Raw genomic sequence first — 14,617 nt, forward strand, 5'->3', positions numbered from 1 at the left:
TTTTTAAATGATTATTCATGAGTTTAATATAAAAAATAATTATTTTTATTAATGTAATATTATTTAATTGAATATACGTGTAAAATTATTTTATTTTTACATTTTATGATGCATGAACACTGACACAGGCCACCACATAAAACACCTAAATTACATGAATTCTAAAATTATTTTAAGTTTACACTATATCAAAATTAAATTATTATTATTATTATTATTATGCAGAGAAGCAAAAGAGAAGGAGTCTAGGTTCGGTTGATGAAAGCCTCTGTGGGTCCCACAGTTCGCATTTCTCTCTCTCTTTCTTCCAACTTCTACACACAAACGCCTGTCCTGTGTTCTCTCTCTTTTCTCCTGTCTCTCTCTGTTTTTCAACATTTGCTTTCTGAAGCGGTAAGAGAGACACGGAGACGCAGACACGCTCTATCATATCAACTGAACAAATCACGTGTAACTCTATTTATGATCATGCTGTTTAGAACTGCTCCTTTCAGTTTCAAGTTTCTATTTTTCTTCAACTTTAGGAAACCCAACTTAGTACTGTAACTATATCTCTTTCTTTTTTATTATTATTGTTGTTATTTAATATATTTTCACTTTTCTAGCTTATAGATTCCTTTGATTTGTTGTTATGATTTGGTGTGGTGTCGGTTCTTCTTTCACCTGTATCTAATCAAAGGGAGCCATCACTGTGGGAAGGACTCTGAAGTGTAAGATTTATGTTATTGGAATCCTTTTTGAGCTTCTCGTCTTTCTTGAATTGGATAACAGTAAATCTAAAGTAGGAGTATTTCTATTCAATTCCTTTCAACTTAAATTAGAAAGGCCAAAACTTGAAAGAAGGGATTAATTTTGTTAGTTAGCTGGGTTAGATCTAGGGTATTGACCTTACATGGGTGTGGCAGATAATAGGTCAACATCTACCTTGTGCACTGTGTGAAATTCATGGATGGTTTTGGTTTTGGGAACTTTTGACTTGACCTTTTACCATGGAAAGAGGAGTGTGTCCTATCCTGTTGTTGGTGCTGGTTTTTTCTCTTGTGCTCTCTGTTTATGCTATGGATGTTGAGTTTGGACCCTGCAATAATTGTGATGATGAGGAAGGGATTTGGACCATCCAGAGCATCCTGGTTTGCCAAAAAGTCAGTGACTTCTTCATTGCCATTGCATATTTTTCCATACCCCTTGAGCTACTTTACTTCATTAGCTACTCCAATGTCCCATTCAAATTGGTCTTCCTTCAGTTCATTGCCTTCATTGTTCTCTGTGGATTGACACATTTGCTCAATGCCTACACCTATTATGGCTCTCCCTCCTTCCAGCTTTTGATCTCTCTCACCGTTGCGAAATTCCTTACTGCTCTTGTGTCCTGTGCTACTGCAATCACCTTTCCTACTCTCATTCCCCTTCTTCTCAAGATCAAAGTGAGAGAGCTTTTCTTGAGGCAGAATGTGTTGGAACTGGGCCAAGAGGTTGGGATGATGAAGAAACAGAAGGAAGCGAGCTGGCATGTTCGAATGCTGACTCGGGAAATTAGGAAGTCTCTGGATAAGCACACTATCTTGTATTCCACCCTTGTTGAGCTTTCCAAGGCCTTGGATCTGCATAACTGTGCTGTGTGGATGCCCGACAATGACAGGCGAGAGATGCATTTGACCCATGAATTGAAACCGAGTTCGGCTAATAAATTAAAAATTTCTATTCTTATAAGTGATCCAGATGTGTTGGAGATAAGAAAGAGTAAGGGTGTGCAGATTTTGAGGCCTGATTCTGCATTGGGAGCTGCTAGTGGTGGTGAATCTGGGGAGTCGGGTTCTGTAGCAGCTATCCGCATGCCGATACTTCATGTTTCCAATTTCAAAGGAGGGACACCGGAAATGGTTGATACATCTTATGCTATATTGGTTTTGGTTCTCCCAAATTTAAACTCAAGGGCTTGGAACCCCCATGAGATGGATATAGTAGAAGTAGTTGCTGATCAGGTTGCTGTAGCCTTGTCTCATGCATCTGTTCTTGAAGAGTCTCAGCTGATGAGGCAGAAACTTGCAGAGCAAAACCGAGCGCTGCAACAGGCTCAAAAGAATGCAATGATGGCCAGCCAGGCAAGGAGCTCATTTCAGAAAGTCATGAGTAATGGAATGCGAAGGCCTATGCATTCAATCCTTGGCTTGCTTTCAATATTTCAAGAGGACAATCTAAGACCTGAACAGAAGATTATTATTGACACAATGTTGAGAGTTAGCAATGCACTTTCCAGTTTGATTAGTGATGTAATGGAGATTTCGGCAAATGACAAAGGAAGCTTTCGGTTAGAGATGAAACCTTTCGATCTGCATTCCATGATGAGGGAAGTTTCTTGCATTGCTAAGTGTTTGTGTGTACATAAAGGCTTTGGTCTTGAAATTGATGTCCACAAGGGTTTACCAGGGTTGGTTATAGGTGATGAGGCAAGGTCTTTCCAAGTAATTTTGCACTTGATAGGTTATCTGTTGAACATGTATGACAAAGGGACTCTCATTTTTCGAGCATTTCCTGAAAATGAGAGTGGAAATAAGGATGATAAAGGTCTTGGAATATGGAGATCAAGTGTGCAACATGACTATGTATATGTAAAATTTAGTTTTCGGGTAACGGGCATTACTTCCGAGTCAGATGTATTAAATTCAGCAAAACATTATTCTGATAGAAGGCACTACAACAATGAACCTAATGAGGGCCTGAGCTTCAGCATGTGCAAAACGCTGGTGCAGGTAGATGCTACATTACCTTTGTCAATTTTATGTTTTTTTTTATTATGTTGGATAGAAAAAAGAAATCAAATTTATCTATTATTTTTGTTGGTGGTGGTTGCATTTATACTAATGAATTATTCTGAAGTTAGCTTTTTGGTGATCTCCTTGACTTTAGGAGCCATATATACTAATACTAGTCTTGGATGGTGTTTGTTTAGATAGATGAGTTATTATTCATTGGTTAAATGCATAGCACCTACTTCAATGCTGATTAATAGTTGTGCATGCTGGGATGCTCAAAGGAGTTTGGATTATAGATGAAACTGTGTTCTTTACATTGATCTGCCACCTTTCCTGATTATTTAATATGTGATGTAGTCCCAACTGTGCCAGGAGGCAATGATTAAATTGATGAATGGACTCATTTATGGCCACCGAGAATTACACAGAATTTTTCATATATTCCTCTCTTCACATGTCACAAGCATGGGTTGACACGTCCTTTCTGTCATGACCCATAATCTAACCCCTGTCCTGCTCTTTTTATTATTATCATCAGAATGTAGTCTCGGTGTCCTTTTGGTGGTCTAACAGAATTGCAGAGAGTGCAGATTCTGTTTTCACTGTATATTAAATGGATCATTTCGTGTCTATTCCTCATTTTTATGCAGATTATCCTCATTCGGGGCTTAACTTAGTTTGCTAGTGTTTCATCCCTTTTACAAATATAATTTTGGTACCAATGGATCTCTGTATCAATAATGGGGATTTAAGTTGTCAGCGAATTTACTTGAATCATGTGTATTACCAAGGATTTTTCGTTGTATTACTTACAAATTTCTAAAAAGGATTTTACATATTTTGTTAGTTACAATATGAACCACCAGTAGAGTAACTGAAATTTCAAGTTATCACTTATCAACACAATGATTCTCATTGGGAAAGTAATGATGCAACATGGCCTAAATCTTCAGTTACTGATACATGATTTCTCAAGTACCAAAAAGAGGATGTATGAAAATCATTACTCAAATTTAGTTAGTTGGGAATTACTGATTCAAACATCATATTCATCAAGGGGAAAAAGAATGAACTAATGGGGTTTGCTTTTTCCAACTGATGATCATCCAGCTACTTTTACAATTTCAATTCATCAGTTGGCATAGGAGTACACTTTAGTAGTAAAACAAGCTGTAATAGTGTAGTATATGAAATTTTTTTGAGTAATTCTGACAATATATTATGGAATAATATGCAGATGATGCAAGGTAATATCTGGATGTCGCCAAACTCGTCGGGTTTGGCTCAAGGCATGACACTTCTTCTCAAGTTTCAGCTAGGTCGACCCTCGGTTGGAAGATCCACATTTGCACTAAGAGATGCTCCAAACCCTCAGTTTAGAGGCCTTAAGGTTGTGTTGGCGGACGACGATAATGTAAACAGGACCGTGACAAAGAAGCTGCTCGAGAAGCTTGGTTGTCAAGTAACCGCTGTTTCATCAGGTTTCCAGTGCCTCAGTGCTGTAAGCGCCTCCGGCAACACGTACAAAATTATCCTCTTAGATCTTCACATGCCTGAAATGGATGGCTTCGAAGTAGCTAGAAGGATCCGAAAGTTCCATAGCCGTAGTTGGCCCATGATTATAGCTCTTACCGCAAGCCCGGAAGATGACGTGAGGGAGAAATGCATACAGGTGGGAATGCATGGATTGATTCGCAAACCAATTCTTCTTCAAGAGATGGCTGATGAACTCAGGACAGTGTTGCAACGTGCAGGTGAAAAATTGTGAAAAAACAGTTTCAAGTGCCTCAAATTTCTTAAGTTCCCTTAAAAGTTAATTACACAATGATTCCCACAAGGAACCTGGAATTTTCTCTCTAACACACTAGGTTCATTCTGCTAACCATTTTCCTGTTTGATCTCTTTTGCCATATAACAAGTTAGGCTTTTTTTCACAAGGTATACAGAACCAGTTGTCACCATGGAACAAAAATAGATGAAGCATCATCAGATTCTGGAAATGAGTAATAATTTCATGTATGTATATGTTTCTGGGGGAAAGAATACTATTAATTAAGATTTATGAGCTATTGAGGCATATCATATGGTTCATGATTGTGAATATATATGTTTCAAGACTTGTGTTCTACACTACAGATAGATTTACAATTATAATTGCTAATCCAACACACATTCATACACAATTAAGTGAACAATTTGAGATGTAATCACGAGAGGTTGTGTTGTTATGATTGTGAAGTGTGTGCGCAACAATAATATTAATACTTTAATATTCTTTACAATTTTATTAAATTTGTAATTAACTTTTATAGTTTAAAAGTTTTTAATTAAATTTTTATATTATTTTAAATTTTGTTGCAAAAATTTTTAAAGTTAACAGAATAATTTTTTTCCCAAATTAAAGATACTTAAATATTTAAGCCTGTATATTCATTTATTTTAAAATTTAATAAAATTATAGTGGGAGATAAATTGAAGCTAATATTATGATGCAACGTGCAAGCAAGCTCACAAGCCACAAGAAGAAGAAGAATTGCAATCAGTCAACATCGGTTTTGTGAGACATCGACATCTAAAAACTATATGCTATCCGTGAATCCATGCTATTCATCCATCATCACTATCTTGCTCCTTTAATTTCGTCTTTGATTTTGGCATGAACTGAAAGTGTATTAGACTTCTTGAATTTATTTTATTTGAATTAGATTTATTAAACCACTCTTCCACCTTTGACTCATGATAACAATAAAAAAAAGTCTCACGACCCACAAATTTACCCTAACAGAATACATAAATTCAGTTATAATTTTAGTCTTTATTATTATTTTATCTTTATTTGCTTTTATCTTTCTAGGACAATGTTCTATATATATTTAGTTTTACTTTCATAATTTACAATTTCATTCAATCACCAATCAATAAAATTTCTTTATCTTTTCTTTCCTTGTTCTTTTATGCGTATTCTTTATGTACTATTTTCGTTTTATTATGGTATCAGAGCTCTTCTTGCTGATATTCATAGATAAACCAACTAATTCAGATCCTAAAATCCCTTCAACCTCTCTTCCCACCATGAATAATCAACTTCCCTACTCTGTCCTAAGTCAAGGAGAAAGGGCATACGAGCAACTTCATCAACAGCCTCTTTTGGACCTTTCGTTGTCAAGTTCAACTACTCATTATCTTTGTTCTTTCAATACTTTTTCTATTGTTAACAATTCTTCAAATGGAGATTCATTCTTAAACACTTGAATCATTGATTATGGTGCCACAAATCACACTGCATCAAACTTATCTTGATTTATTTCTTACCCACAAATTTCTCTTATCATTGTTCATTTACCAAATGGTTTTTAAATTACTGATATTTATAAAGACATTGTTCAATTTTCACCATCATTGGTTCTTCATGATATTCTTTATTTATCTTATTTCAACTTTAATATTATCTACGTCTCAAAAATTACTTCAACACTCATATGTGAACTCACTTTTTCATCTTCTTGCACTTTACAGAGTAACACTTTGAAAACGATTGATTTGGGCAGAATGAGAGAGGGATTATATCTCCTTAAATCTAATTTCGGTAAAAATTCATCCATTATACATTCCATAAATTCTATCCAATCCCTACCCATTACACCTTCAAATATATGACATTTTCGTTTAAGACATCTTTCTGGACAAAGACTTAATAATTTACATAAATATTTTCCTTTTATCTCTATGCATCATGATGAGGTTTGTGATATTTGTCATCTTTCTAAGCAAAAAAAACTTTCTTTTTCACAAAATTTTAACAAAGCCAATGCAAGTTTTGATTTATTACATTTTGATATTTGGAGTTAGTTTCGACAAAATTCTATTCATAATCATAAATATTTTTTTACTATTGTTGATTATTTTAGCCGCTTTACATAGGTTATTTTATTAAAATCAAAAGGAGAAGTGCAAAATCATGTAAAAAAATTTTATTACTTTAGTTGAAACACAATTCAACTCTAAAGTCAAAACTATTTATTCTGATAATGTACCAGAATTTATTTTACATGATTTTTATGCTTCAAATGGCATTATTCATCAACGTAGTTGTATTGAAATTTCTCAACAAAATGGAAGGGTAGAACACAAGTATCAACATATTTTGAATATAGCTCGTGCTCTTATGTTTCAATCTAATTTACCATCATCTTTTTGGTCTTATGCTGTTAAACATGACACCATTTGAGATTTTATTCAATCGTCCACCAAATTATCAACTGACCTTATCTGATTATAGTCTATTGTTAAAGTCACTGGTACTCAAATTTCTATCCTTCTAGTCTATGTTGACGACATTGTTCTCACTGGTAATTCCATTTCTGAACTTGCTGCCATTAAGTCTATTTTGCACTAACATTTTTGAATTAAAGACTTGGGCCCATTAAAATATTTTTTGGGTATTGAGGTTACTTAATCAGCGAAGAGAATTTGCTAATCTCAGAGAAAATATTGTCTTGATCTTTTGGAAAATTTTAGTTTATTAGGTGCTAAGCCTGTCTCTATTCCAATGGATAGTATCATAAGACTGTATCAAGACAAAAGTCCCCTGCTATCTGACCCCTTTGTATATTGCCATTTGGTTGGGCGTCTTATCTATCTCACCACTACTCGATCGGATATCATGTATGCCACTCAACAATTAAGTCAATTTATGGTATCTCATACTGAATCTTATCTTCAAACTGCCAAACGTGTTACGATATCTAGAAACTAGTCCCGGCAAAGGACTTTTTTTTTTTTACAAGAGAATCAGAAATTCAGCTTCTCGATTTCAGTGACTCTGATTGGGGCGGATGTCCTAACACTCGGCAATCTTTAACAGGTTATTGTTTCTATTCTTTAGTCTCTTGGAAGACCAAAGAACAAATCACCGTTGCCCGCTCATCCACTGAAGTGGTGCACTTGCTAACATAACTTGTGAACTTCAATGGATACTAAATGTTACAATTTTTACGCATCTCTCCTATTCGCCTACCAGTTTTATATTGTGATAATCAGAGTGCTCTTTATATTGCTGCTAACCCAGTTTTTCATGAACGGACCAAACATTTAGAGGTTTTTGTCTTCTCAACTTTTCCATCTTAATTTGAACAAGCTTGGTGTTCTTGACATCTTTTATCTTCTATTAGACCATTCTTCCACCTTAGCTCATGACAACAATAAAGAAGTCTCACGGCCCACAAATTCAACCTAATAGAATACACAAATTCAGTTATAATTTTAGTCTTTATTATTATCTTATCTTTATCTTATCTTTATTTATCCTTATCTTATTTTTATTTACTTTTATCTATATATATTTAGTTTTACTTTCATAATTTATAATTTTAATCAATTATCCATCAATAAAATTTTTTTATTTTTTTTATTTTTTCATAATTTTATTATTTTTACGTATTCTTTATATACTCTTTGTTTGATTAAGCTTCATTTATTACAAGAATAAAGAAGTTCGTTCCTTTAACATTAGCTATATGTACATATAATATATGAAGAACATATGGGCAGAGTTTGATTTTTTTTAATACCATGATCAATTAATTTGTTGACGATTATTAGGATAAAATCATGTTAGTGAAACTTGATCAAGAAAATAATTCGGGGGTGTTTTGTGCTGACCAAATTGGATGAAAGAAGTGATAGAAGACTGTGTTCATTAAAATCGTGTCTCTGACTTTTTACTATTGTTTTTATTTGAGGTTGATTTGATTTTCCTTTTCCTTTTTCGTGTTCAAATAATTGAGTATTCTTATTTAAAAGACTTTTAAGTATTCTTAATAACTTATTCAATGTCGGTTACTTTTTTGTTATTAAAAAAAAAATTAATTTTCATGCATGATTAGTGTAAATATACCATCAATAACCAATACTAATTTTTAAATTTTTTATTTAAAAAATTATCTAAATATATAAATCTGATTGAATAATTATTATTGTTAATACATTAAAATTAAATTTTATAAAAATATAAATTTTACTAAAATAATTAGTGTACCGAAAGATAATATAATTAACATCATGCTACAAAATTTACTTTAGATTTAGACAAATTAAAAATCAATATTCATACACATGCTACAGAAATTTACTTTGCAGAATGACCTGATCATTATAATTTGATTCGATGGAACTGATTATAAAGCCAAATCAATATTATTGATACATATGCTACAAAAATTTACTTTGGTTTTAGAAGAAAAAATTTCTTAGTAGAATGTTTTAGATTGTTGAAAAATAAATATATTTTAGGTTGAAAAATGAAAAATGGGCTCATGAAGGCGTGTACTCCACGGCAATAAGTTCATATGGGTGTACGGTTTATTAATAAAATATGTTAAGCATCAAGTGCTTTGACGATTAACTATATAACCCTAACCATATTATATATTTGTCACTCATTTGTGCTCAATAAGTATCAAGTGGCTCATGTTTTCTTAATGCTTGAGCTATGGGGTTTTATCTTTGTTTAATAAAGTAGTATTATCAATTAACAACTTGGGTTCTGATTAGACTTTTGAATTAAATATTAAAAGGCCTGATGACTCTAACAAAGTAGAGTGTGAGATAAAATAATATTAAAATAGGTATAAGGGATTGGTTGGTAAGTCTTTATTTGTATAGTGTTATTTTAATTAAAGGCATTTGAATATGGAAGCCTCAAACCTTAGTGGGGCTCCAACACATCACAAGTGCACAACTACTTTACGATTCGAATGTTGTATGCAAGTAAGCTTAGCTAATAATTAATAATAATTAAATATTAAATTCATTGTTCTTGATTTAAACATGAACACGTGAATCCATGTGAATTGGGTCCTCAGTGTTGGCCTCCTCAATGTTACTATAGCTATAGAGCTATAGAGGATCCTTTGAGTGTGAAGGGAAACAATTAATAACATCCTTTATTTGAATCAATTAGTTCATTGAATCAAAACCAAACATAAAGTGTTGGGCCTTATATTAACCCCTCTCCGCCTATGTACCCATTAAAGGTTAATTTTATGGTGTCTGTTTAATTTTTATTTAATTTATTTTTTATGATAATTTTTAAATATTTAATAATTATTTATTTTTATATTTTTAAAATTAAATATTAATTTTTAATATTTTTAGGTACAATAATAATTACTTTTAAAAAACATAACATAAAGTATATATTTAATTTTTAATATTTTTATTTATTTAATTTAATTTTTAAAATTTTTTATTTATATTAAAATTATTTTTAAATATTTTTAATTATATTTTTAATATTTTAGATAAATTAACGTTGTATTAAAAATGTTAAAAATATTTTTAAAAATACCATACATTACAAAAAAAAATATACATATAAAAAGTGTTTAAGTGATTTTTAATCATTAATCTTAATTATATATATTATATATTTTTTATAATTAATATTAACGATTAAAAAACCACCGAAATATCGATATACCGTACACTATAAATTTTTCCATACTTTAGCCATATATATAAAATGTGAATGTTTCACTCTTCCAAAAAAGTTACCATATGAAAGCACAAGTTTGCTAGGCATAACTTGTGACTTGCCAACCAAATAGGTGCATCTGCAAAATATATTATATATAATAGAGAATCAATCACCTGTATTATATTGTCCCATGCATGAAGGGAAAGTATTTCATTGATTGATCTTTTAGTAATAAAATAAAAATATATTGTACTAGAAAGGCTCATCACAACAATAGCCTCTACAAATAATCTTGTGCTAGCTTCTTTATTTAAAGGATCCGTTTTAGTACATATATATCTTAAATAAAGGAGTTTGTTATGTATGTTATGTAATGTAAGTGTTCTAGCTATAGTAGTAATATATAACTAGTGACAAAATAAAGTACAAAGCAATCTATCTAGCTATATATATTATATATATATAGTTCTGGTGATTTTCGATGACTAGGAATTATAAATATGGTGCAACAAGTCTGCCCAAAATCCCGCATGATTTTGTTCTTGATAGATGAGATGAGCTAACTAGAAGGCTGCACTTTACTGGGATAAAGTTAAAAAAGATGAGTTGAAAATTTGACCCACTTCTCTCTTTTTACTCTAACGCATTCATTCAATCAACAAAATAATCCATGTATATAAGGTACAAATATGTGACTACTTTTGTTCTTATTTCTTTATATATATGGACATTCTAGAGATATATATTAATCTGATGATAATTGGTCAACTTAATTTTTATATATATGGACATTCTAGAGTTCACTTTAATTTTTGATAATTTATATTATCCAAAGTGTCAACAGCTTAAATTGTATGTATAATTTCCTCTTGAATTAATTATTAGTTGTAATCTGTGTTGTATGTTCCCTCATTTAACCCACTATTGATTTAACAGATATTGTTTTAATTAATAGGAAGGACACTAGATGTAGACATCATGCATGAAGCACACATCAACGCCTAAGTTATGGTACTGTATTATTCATGCTATTATTTTCCCCTTTATTTATATATATTTGGGATCAGAAGTGTGAGTCAAAAGTATTTTACATTTGTTTAAATATAGTATTAACCTAATTAAATTATGTATTTAGATATTTTTTAAATAGTAAATTTAAAAATTATAAAGTAATAAGAAATGCACTTCTCTTACTCACATTTTCAATATATCAGATGCAAATTAAAGGCATTAAAGAAAGGATTATATGGATAATGGATTAAAATAAATACTGACAGTATTAGTTAAGCACACGCACATACATAAAAAAGACTAAATAATACATTTTTATTTTATTTGAAATGAAGGTGAAAATTCAGCTGAAATCTTCATATATATAAATTGATATTTGTTAGATAAAAATTTAGTCAAATCAATCAAATTATCTAATAACTCTTAAATATCAATTTTATGTGAAGTCGATTTAAGTCTCCACCTATAATGAAGGGAAAAGAATATAGAAGAAGGACGGAAATGCAAAAGATGATATAATGATAATAACCTAAGCCGTTTTTTGCAGTAAATTAAATGTACAGATGAGATGATGAGTTACTACTTAGAGTAGTATCTATGATTTAGTAATTAAGAAAAAGTAATTAACAAACATACTAATTATTATATTAAACATAATTAAATTTCAAGGGTTCAATAGGGGGGTGGTGGTGGTCTCGAATGACCCCAAGAACCTTCATGGCTCAGCTGCCCAACCATATAACCGTCCCCGCCGGAACCACCTAACACCGGCGGAGACCCACCGCCGTTGGCAGCAGGAGGCACTTCTTGAAGTTGATCCTCATCCTGCTCAATTGGCAATCTCTCATAAACTGCATTCGAAAACGTAGCCGCCATTATCATAACTGATCCCGACGCCACAAGAGGCCCCACCACCCCGCCGCCCACCACCTGCCCCTGCCCTCCAGCCAGGTACACGGTCAGCCCCGTCGACCCCGCCGGCGACGGCCCGGGAAGAAACGAGCCTGTTAAAGATATGATCTCAAATCGCCCATGGAGTGCCATGACGGCGCCGGGAGCAGTTGGCTGCCGGAGAGTGACGTTGGCGACTGTTCCGGTGGCGCTGAGAACGCAGACCCCTCTCTGGCGCTTCCTTGCGAACTGAACCAAGCTATCGGTGATGTCAGCACCGTTAGCAACCTCCATGACGTGGCTTCTGAGAGCGTTAGGGCTGTCTCTGGTGACGAATATCGGCGGCTTGGGCTTGTTCTTGGAGCCAGGAGGACGGCCCCTTGGGCGGCGCGTGGCGGAGAGCTCGATTGCTCCTTCCTTGGGGTACTCGTCGCTGTTGTTGTCATCTTGTTCTTCGTGCTTGTTGATGGGAGCAGATAAACCCAGATCGGGTTTCTTGATGGGAGAGTTGGTGGAGTTGTCTACTCCGGTCAGACCCACCGGATCGGTCCACCATCGGTTGGCCATGGTTGGTTGAAAAAAGAGAGCAGAGAAGTGAGAAGTTTGAATTATTAAATTGGAAAGAAAGAAGGGAAGTGTGTGTAGGTTTCTCCTGGGGGAGCTGTATGTACAAATTATAAAGGGTTGTTGTAAGTTTAAGTAAACAAAAAAACTAGGGAATTCACAAATATAAGCTTCGTACTTAGGGTTTCCCTTTTCATTTTTTTTATTTATATATATTCGCTCTGGCGAAAGGTGGCCCAATTCACATCATTATTCGCATCTCCTCTAAATCATACTTATTACTTATATGCTCACGGCTATTATATTTCGCCTAAACTTTCATATTGGTCTTAGCCAATTTACTCAATTAAATGTAACATTTTTAATTTATTTATGTGAGTATTCTTTTTGATTATTAAGTAAACTATGGTAGGTAATTACGATTTTTAATTTGTGCATAAATTATGAGAGGTTGGCACGATTTACACTTAAAAAATTTTGTACATAATCCATAATAAACAGTCACGAATTATGTACAAAGTTCCCTAAATGTAAACTGTGTCACAAATTAAAAATCGTAATTATCTACTATAGTTTACATAATAATAAAAAAAGATACTCACGTAAACGAATTGGAAATATTGCATTTGAATAAAGAATTTTCATACCCATTTTAATGGAGTAAATTACCCTTAGTCTTATATATTACTCATTTTTTATTTTTTTTCTCTTATTTTTGTTTTGTAAGTTTCAAAAAATATAATTTTTTTACTTTTCTTTTTTCTTTAAAAATACAAGGAAAAAACTAAAACAAATACTACTTTTATCTTAAAAGTACAAATAAACGAGGTTATTTTCTATCTAAAGTTAGTGTACCAAACATAACAAGTTTAAAAACATATTAGGAAATAATACTTTTTATTAATATTAGCGAACATTTTATTTTTATATTATTAAAAATCAAAAATTAGTTTTTAAATTTTAGTACTTAAGTATAAAATATTAATCAAGTATTAATAAAAAATGATTAATTTTGTTGGTGATGACTCTTTTCTTTTCTTTTCTTTATCCCCACGATTTACTTATTGATTTGCTTCGTCACGTTTTGCGGCTAAATGTGCAAGTCTTTTACTTATTACTTTATATATCTTTTCACTTTAAAAATATACAAATTCAACGTATATCATAACAAAAATAAGATTTTATTATTCTATTAAATACGCACTCACTATTTTTCTGCAGTTTGGTTATAAAATAATGAAGTAATAATCTCCCGTTACGTTCGGCATATATAATATGACTTTTTGAGAATTTCACATAACATAATAGCATGATTCCTCTCGTAGCTACTAGCTAGTGACCTTATCATATCACATCAATTAATTAATATGTAGACAACTAACTGCTTCAAATTTTCAATTGATAAACGGTTGTTGAACGCATCTTGTTTTTTTTTCTTTTCTTTTTCGTTGATTCTTTCTTGCTTTCTTATTTTTATTTTTTTTTCTTCAGAATAATAGCATTTCACTTTCGATTGTGTATGTTTTCGATCAAGTAACTGTTTGGAGAGAATCTTTGCTTTCATCAAGGCCCTTGGAACTCTAATCCTCTCACTTTTCTTTTCCTTTTACCATTATTACTCTCATATCTATCAACCACGTTATATAAAAGTTATAGTCACTCTACAAGTCTATACGGTGTTTATACGTGTTTATACTGTGGCTCAAATAAAATTATGACTTGATGAAGAATAGGGAGTAGTCAATAAAATATTTGTATAATGTGTACAATTGAGGTTTAGAGATGTCCGATTTAATATTAGAGATATAACAATTAGTATTATATTTTTTTATCAACTTAAACTTTTGAAATGAGTGTTTCATGACATGGTATCAGAGTTCTAAATTCAAAAGGTCAATAATTGAATCTTTAGTAAATCCCA

The 14,617-nt window shown here is 32.3% G+C and overlaps 2 protein-coding genes across 2 annotated transcripts; one reads left to right on the top strand and one right to left on the bottom strand.

The window, feature by feature from the left end:
- Nucleotides 1-304: 304 nt before the first annotated feature.
- On the top strand, nucleotides 305-4,854 carry LOC130935027 (protein EIN4). Its single transcript, XM_057864569.1, has 3 exons — nucleotides 305-710; nucleotides 906-2,750; nucleotides 3,991-4,854. The coding sequence occupies exons 2-3, from the start codon at nucleotides 990-992 to the stop codon at nucleotides 4,519-4,521; spliced, it is 2,292 nt and encodes a 763-aa protein (XP_057720552.1). The 5' UTR covers nucleotides 305-710; nucleotides 906-989; the 3' UTR covers nucleotides 4,522-4,854.
- Nucleotides 4,855-11,741: 6,887 nt separating this feature from the next.
- On the bottom strand, nucleotides 11,742-12,853 carry LOC130935945 (AT-hook motif nuclear-localized protein 20-like). Its single transcript, XM_057865882.1, has one exon. The coding sequence runs from the start codon at nucleotides 12,697-12,699 to the stop codon at nucleotides 11,914-11,916; it is 786 nt and encodes a 261-aa protein (XP_057721865.1). The 5' UTR covers nucleotides 12,700-12,853; the 3' UTR covers nucleotides 11,742-11,913.
- Between the last annotated feature and the right edge of the window lie 1,764 nt (nucleotides 12,854-14,617).

Source organism: Arachis stenosperma, chromosome 6, assembly GCF_014773155.1.
Source record: "Arachis stenosperma cultivar V10309 chromosome 6, arast.V10309.gnm1.PFL2, whole genome shotgun sequence".
NCBI lineage: Eukaryota > Viridiplantae > Streptophyta > Magnoliopsida > Fabales > Fabaceae > Arachis > Arachis stenosperma.

Excerpts from the sequence above, each read along its gene's own strand:
- LOC130935027 (XM_057864569.1), top strand. The coding sequence starts at position 990 with ATGGAAAGAGGAGTGTGTCCTATCCTGTTGTTGGTGCTGGTTTTTTCT. Across the intron at positions 2,751-3,990 it reads TGTGCAAAACGCTGGTGCAG|ATGATGCAAGGTAATATCTG; the intron begins GTAGATGCTACA and ends AATAATATGCAG.
- LOC130935945 (XM_057865882.1), bottom strand. The coding sequence starts at position 12,699 with ATGGCCAACCGATGGTGGACCGATCCGGTGGGTCTGACCGGAGTAGAC.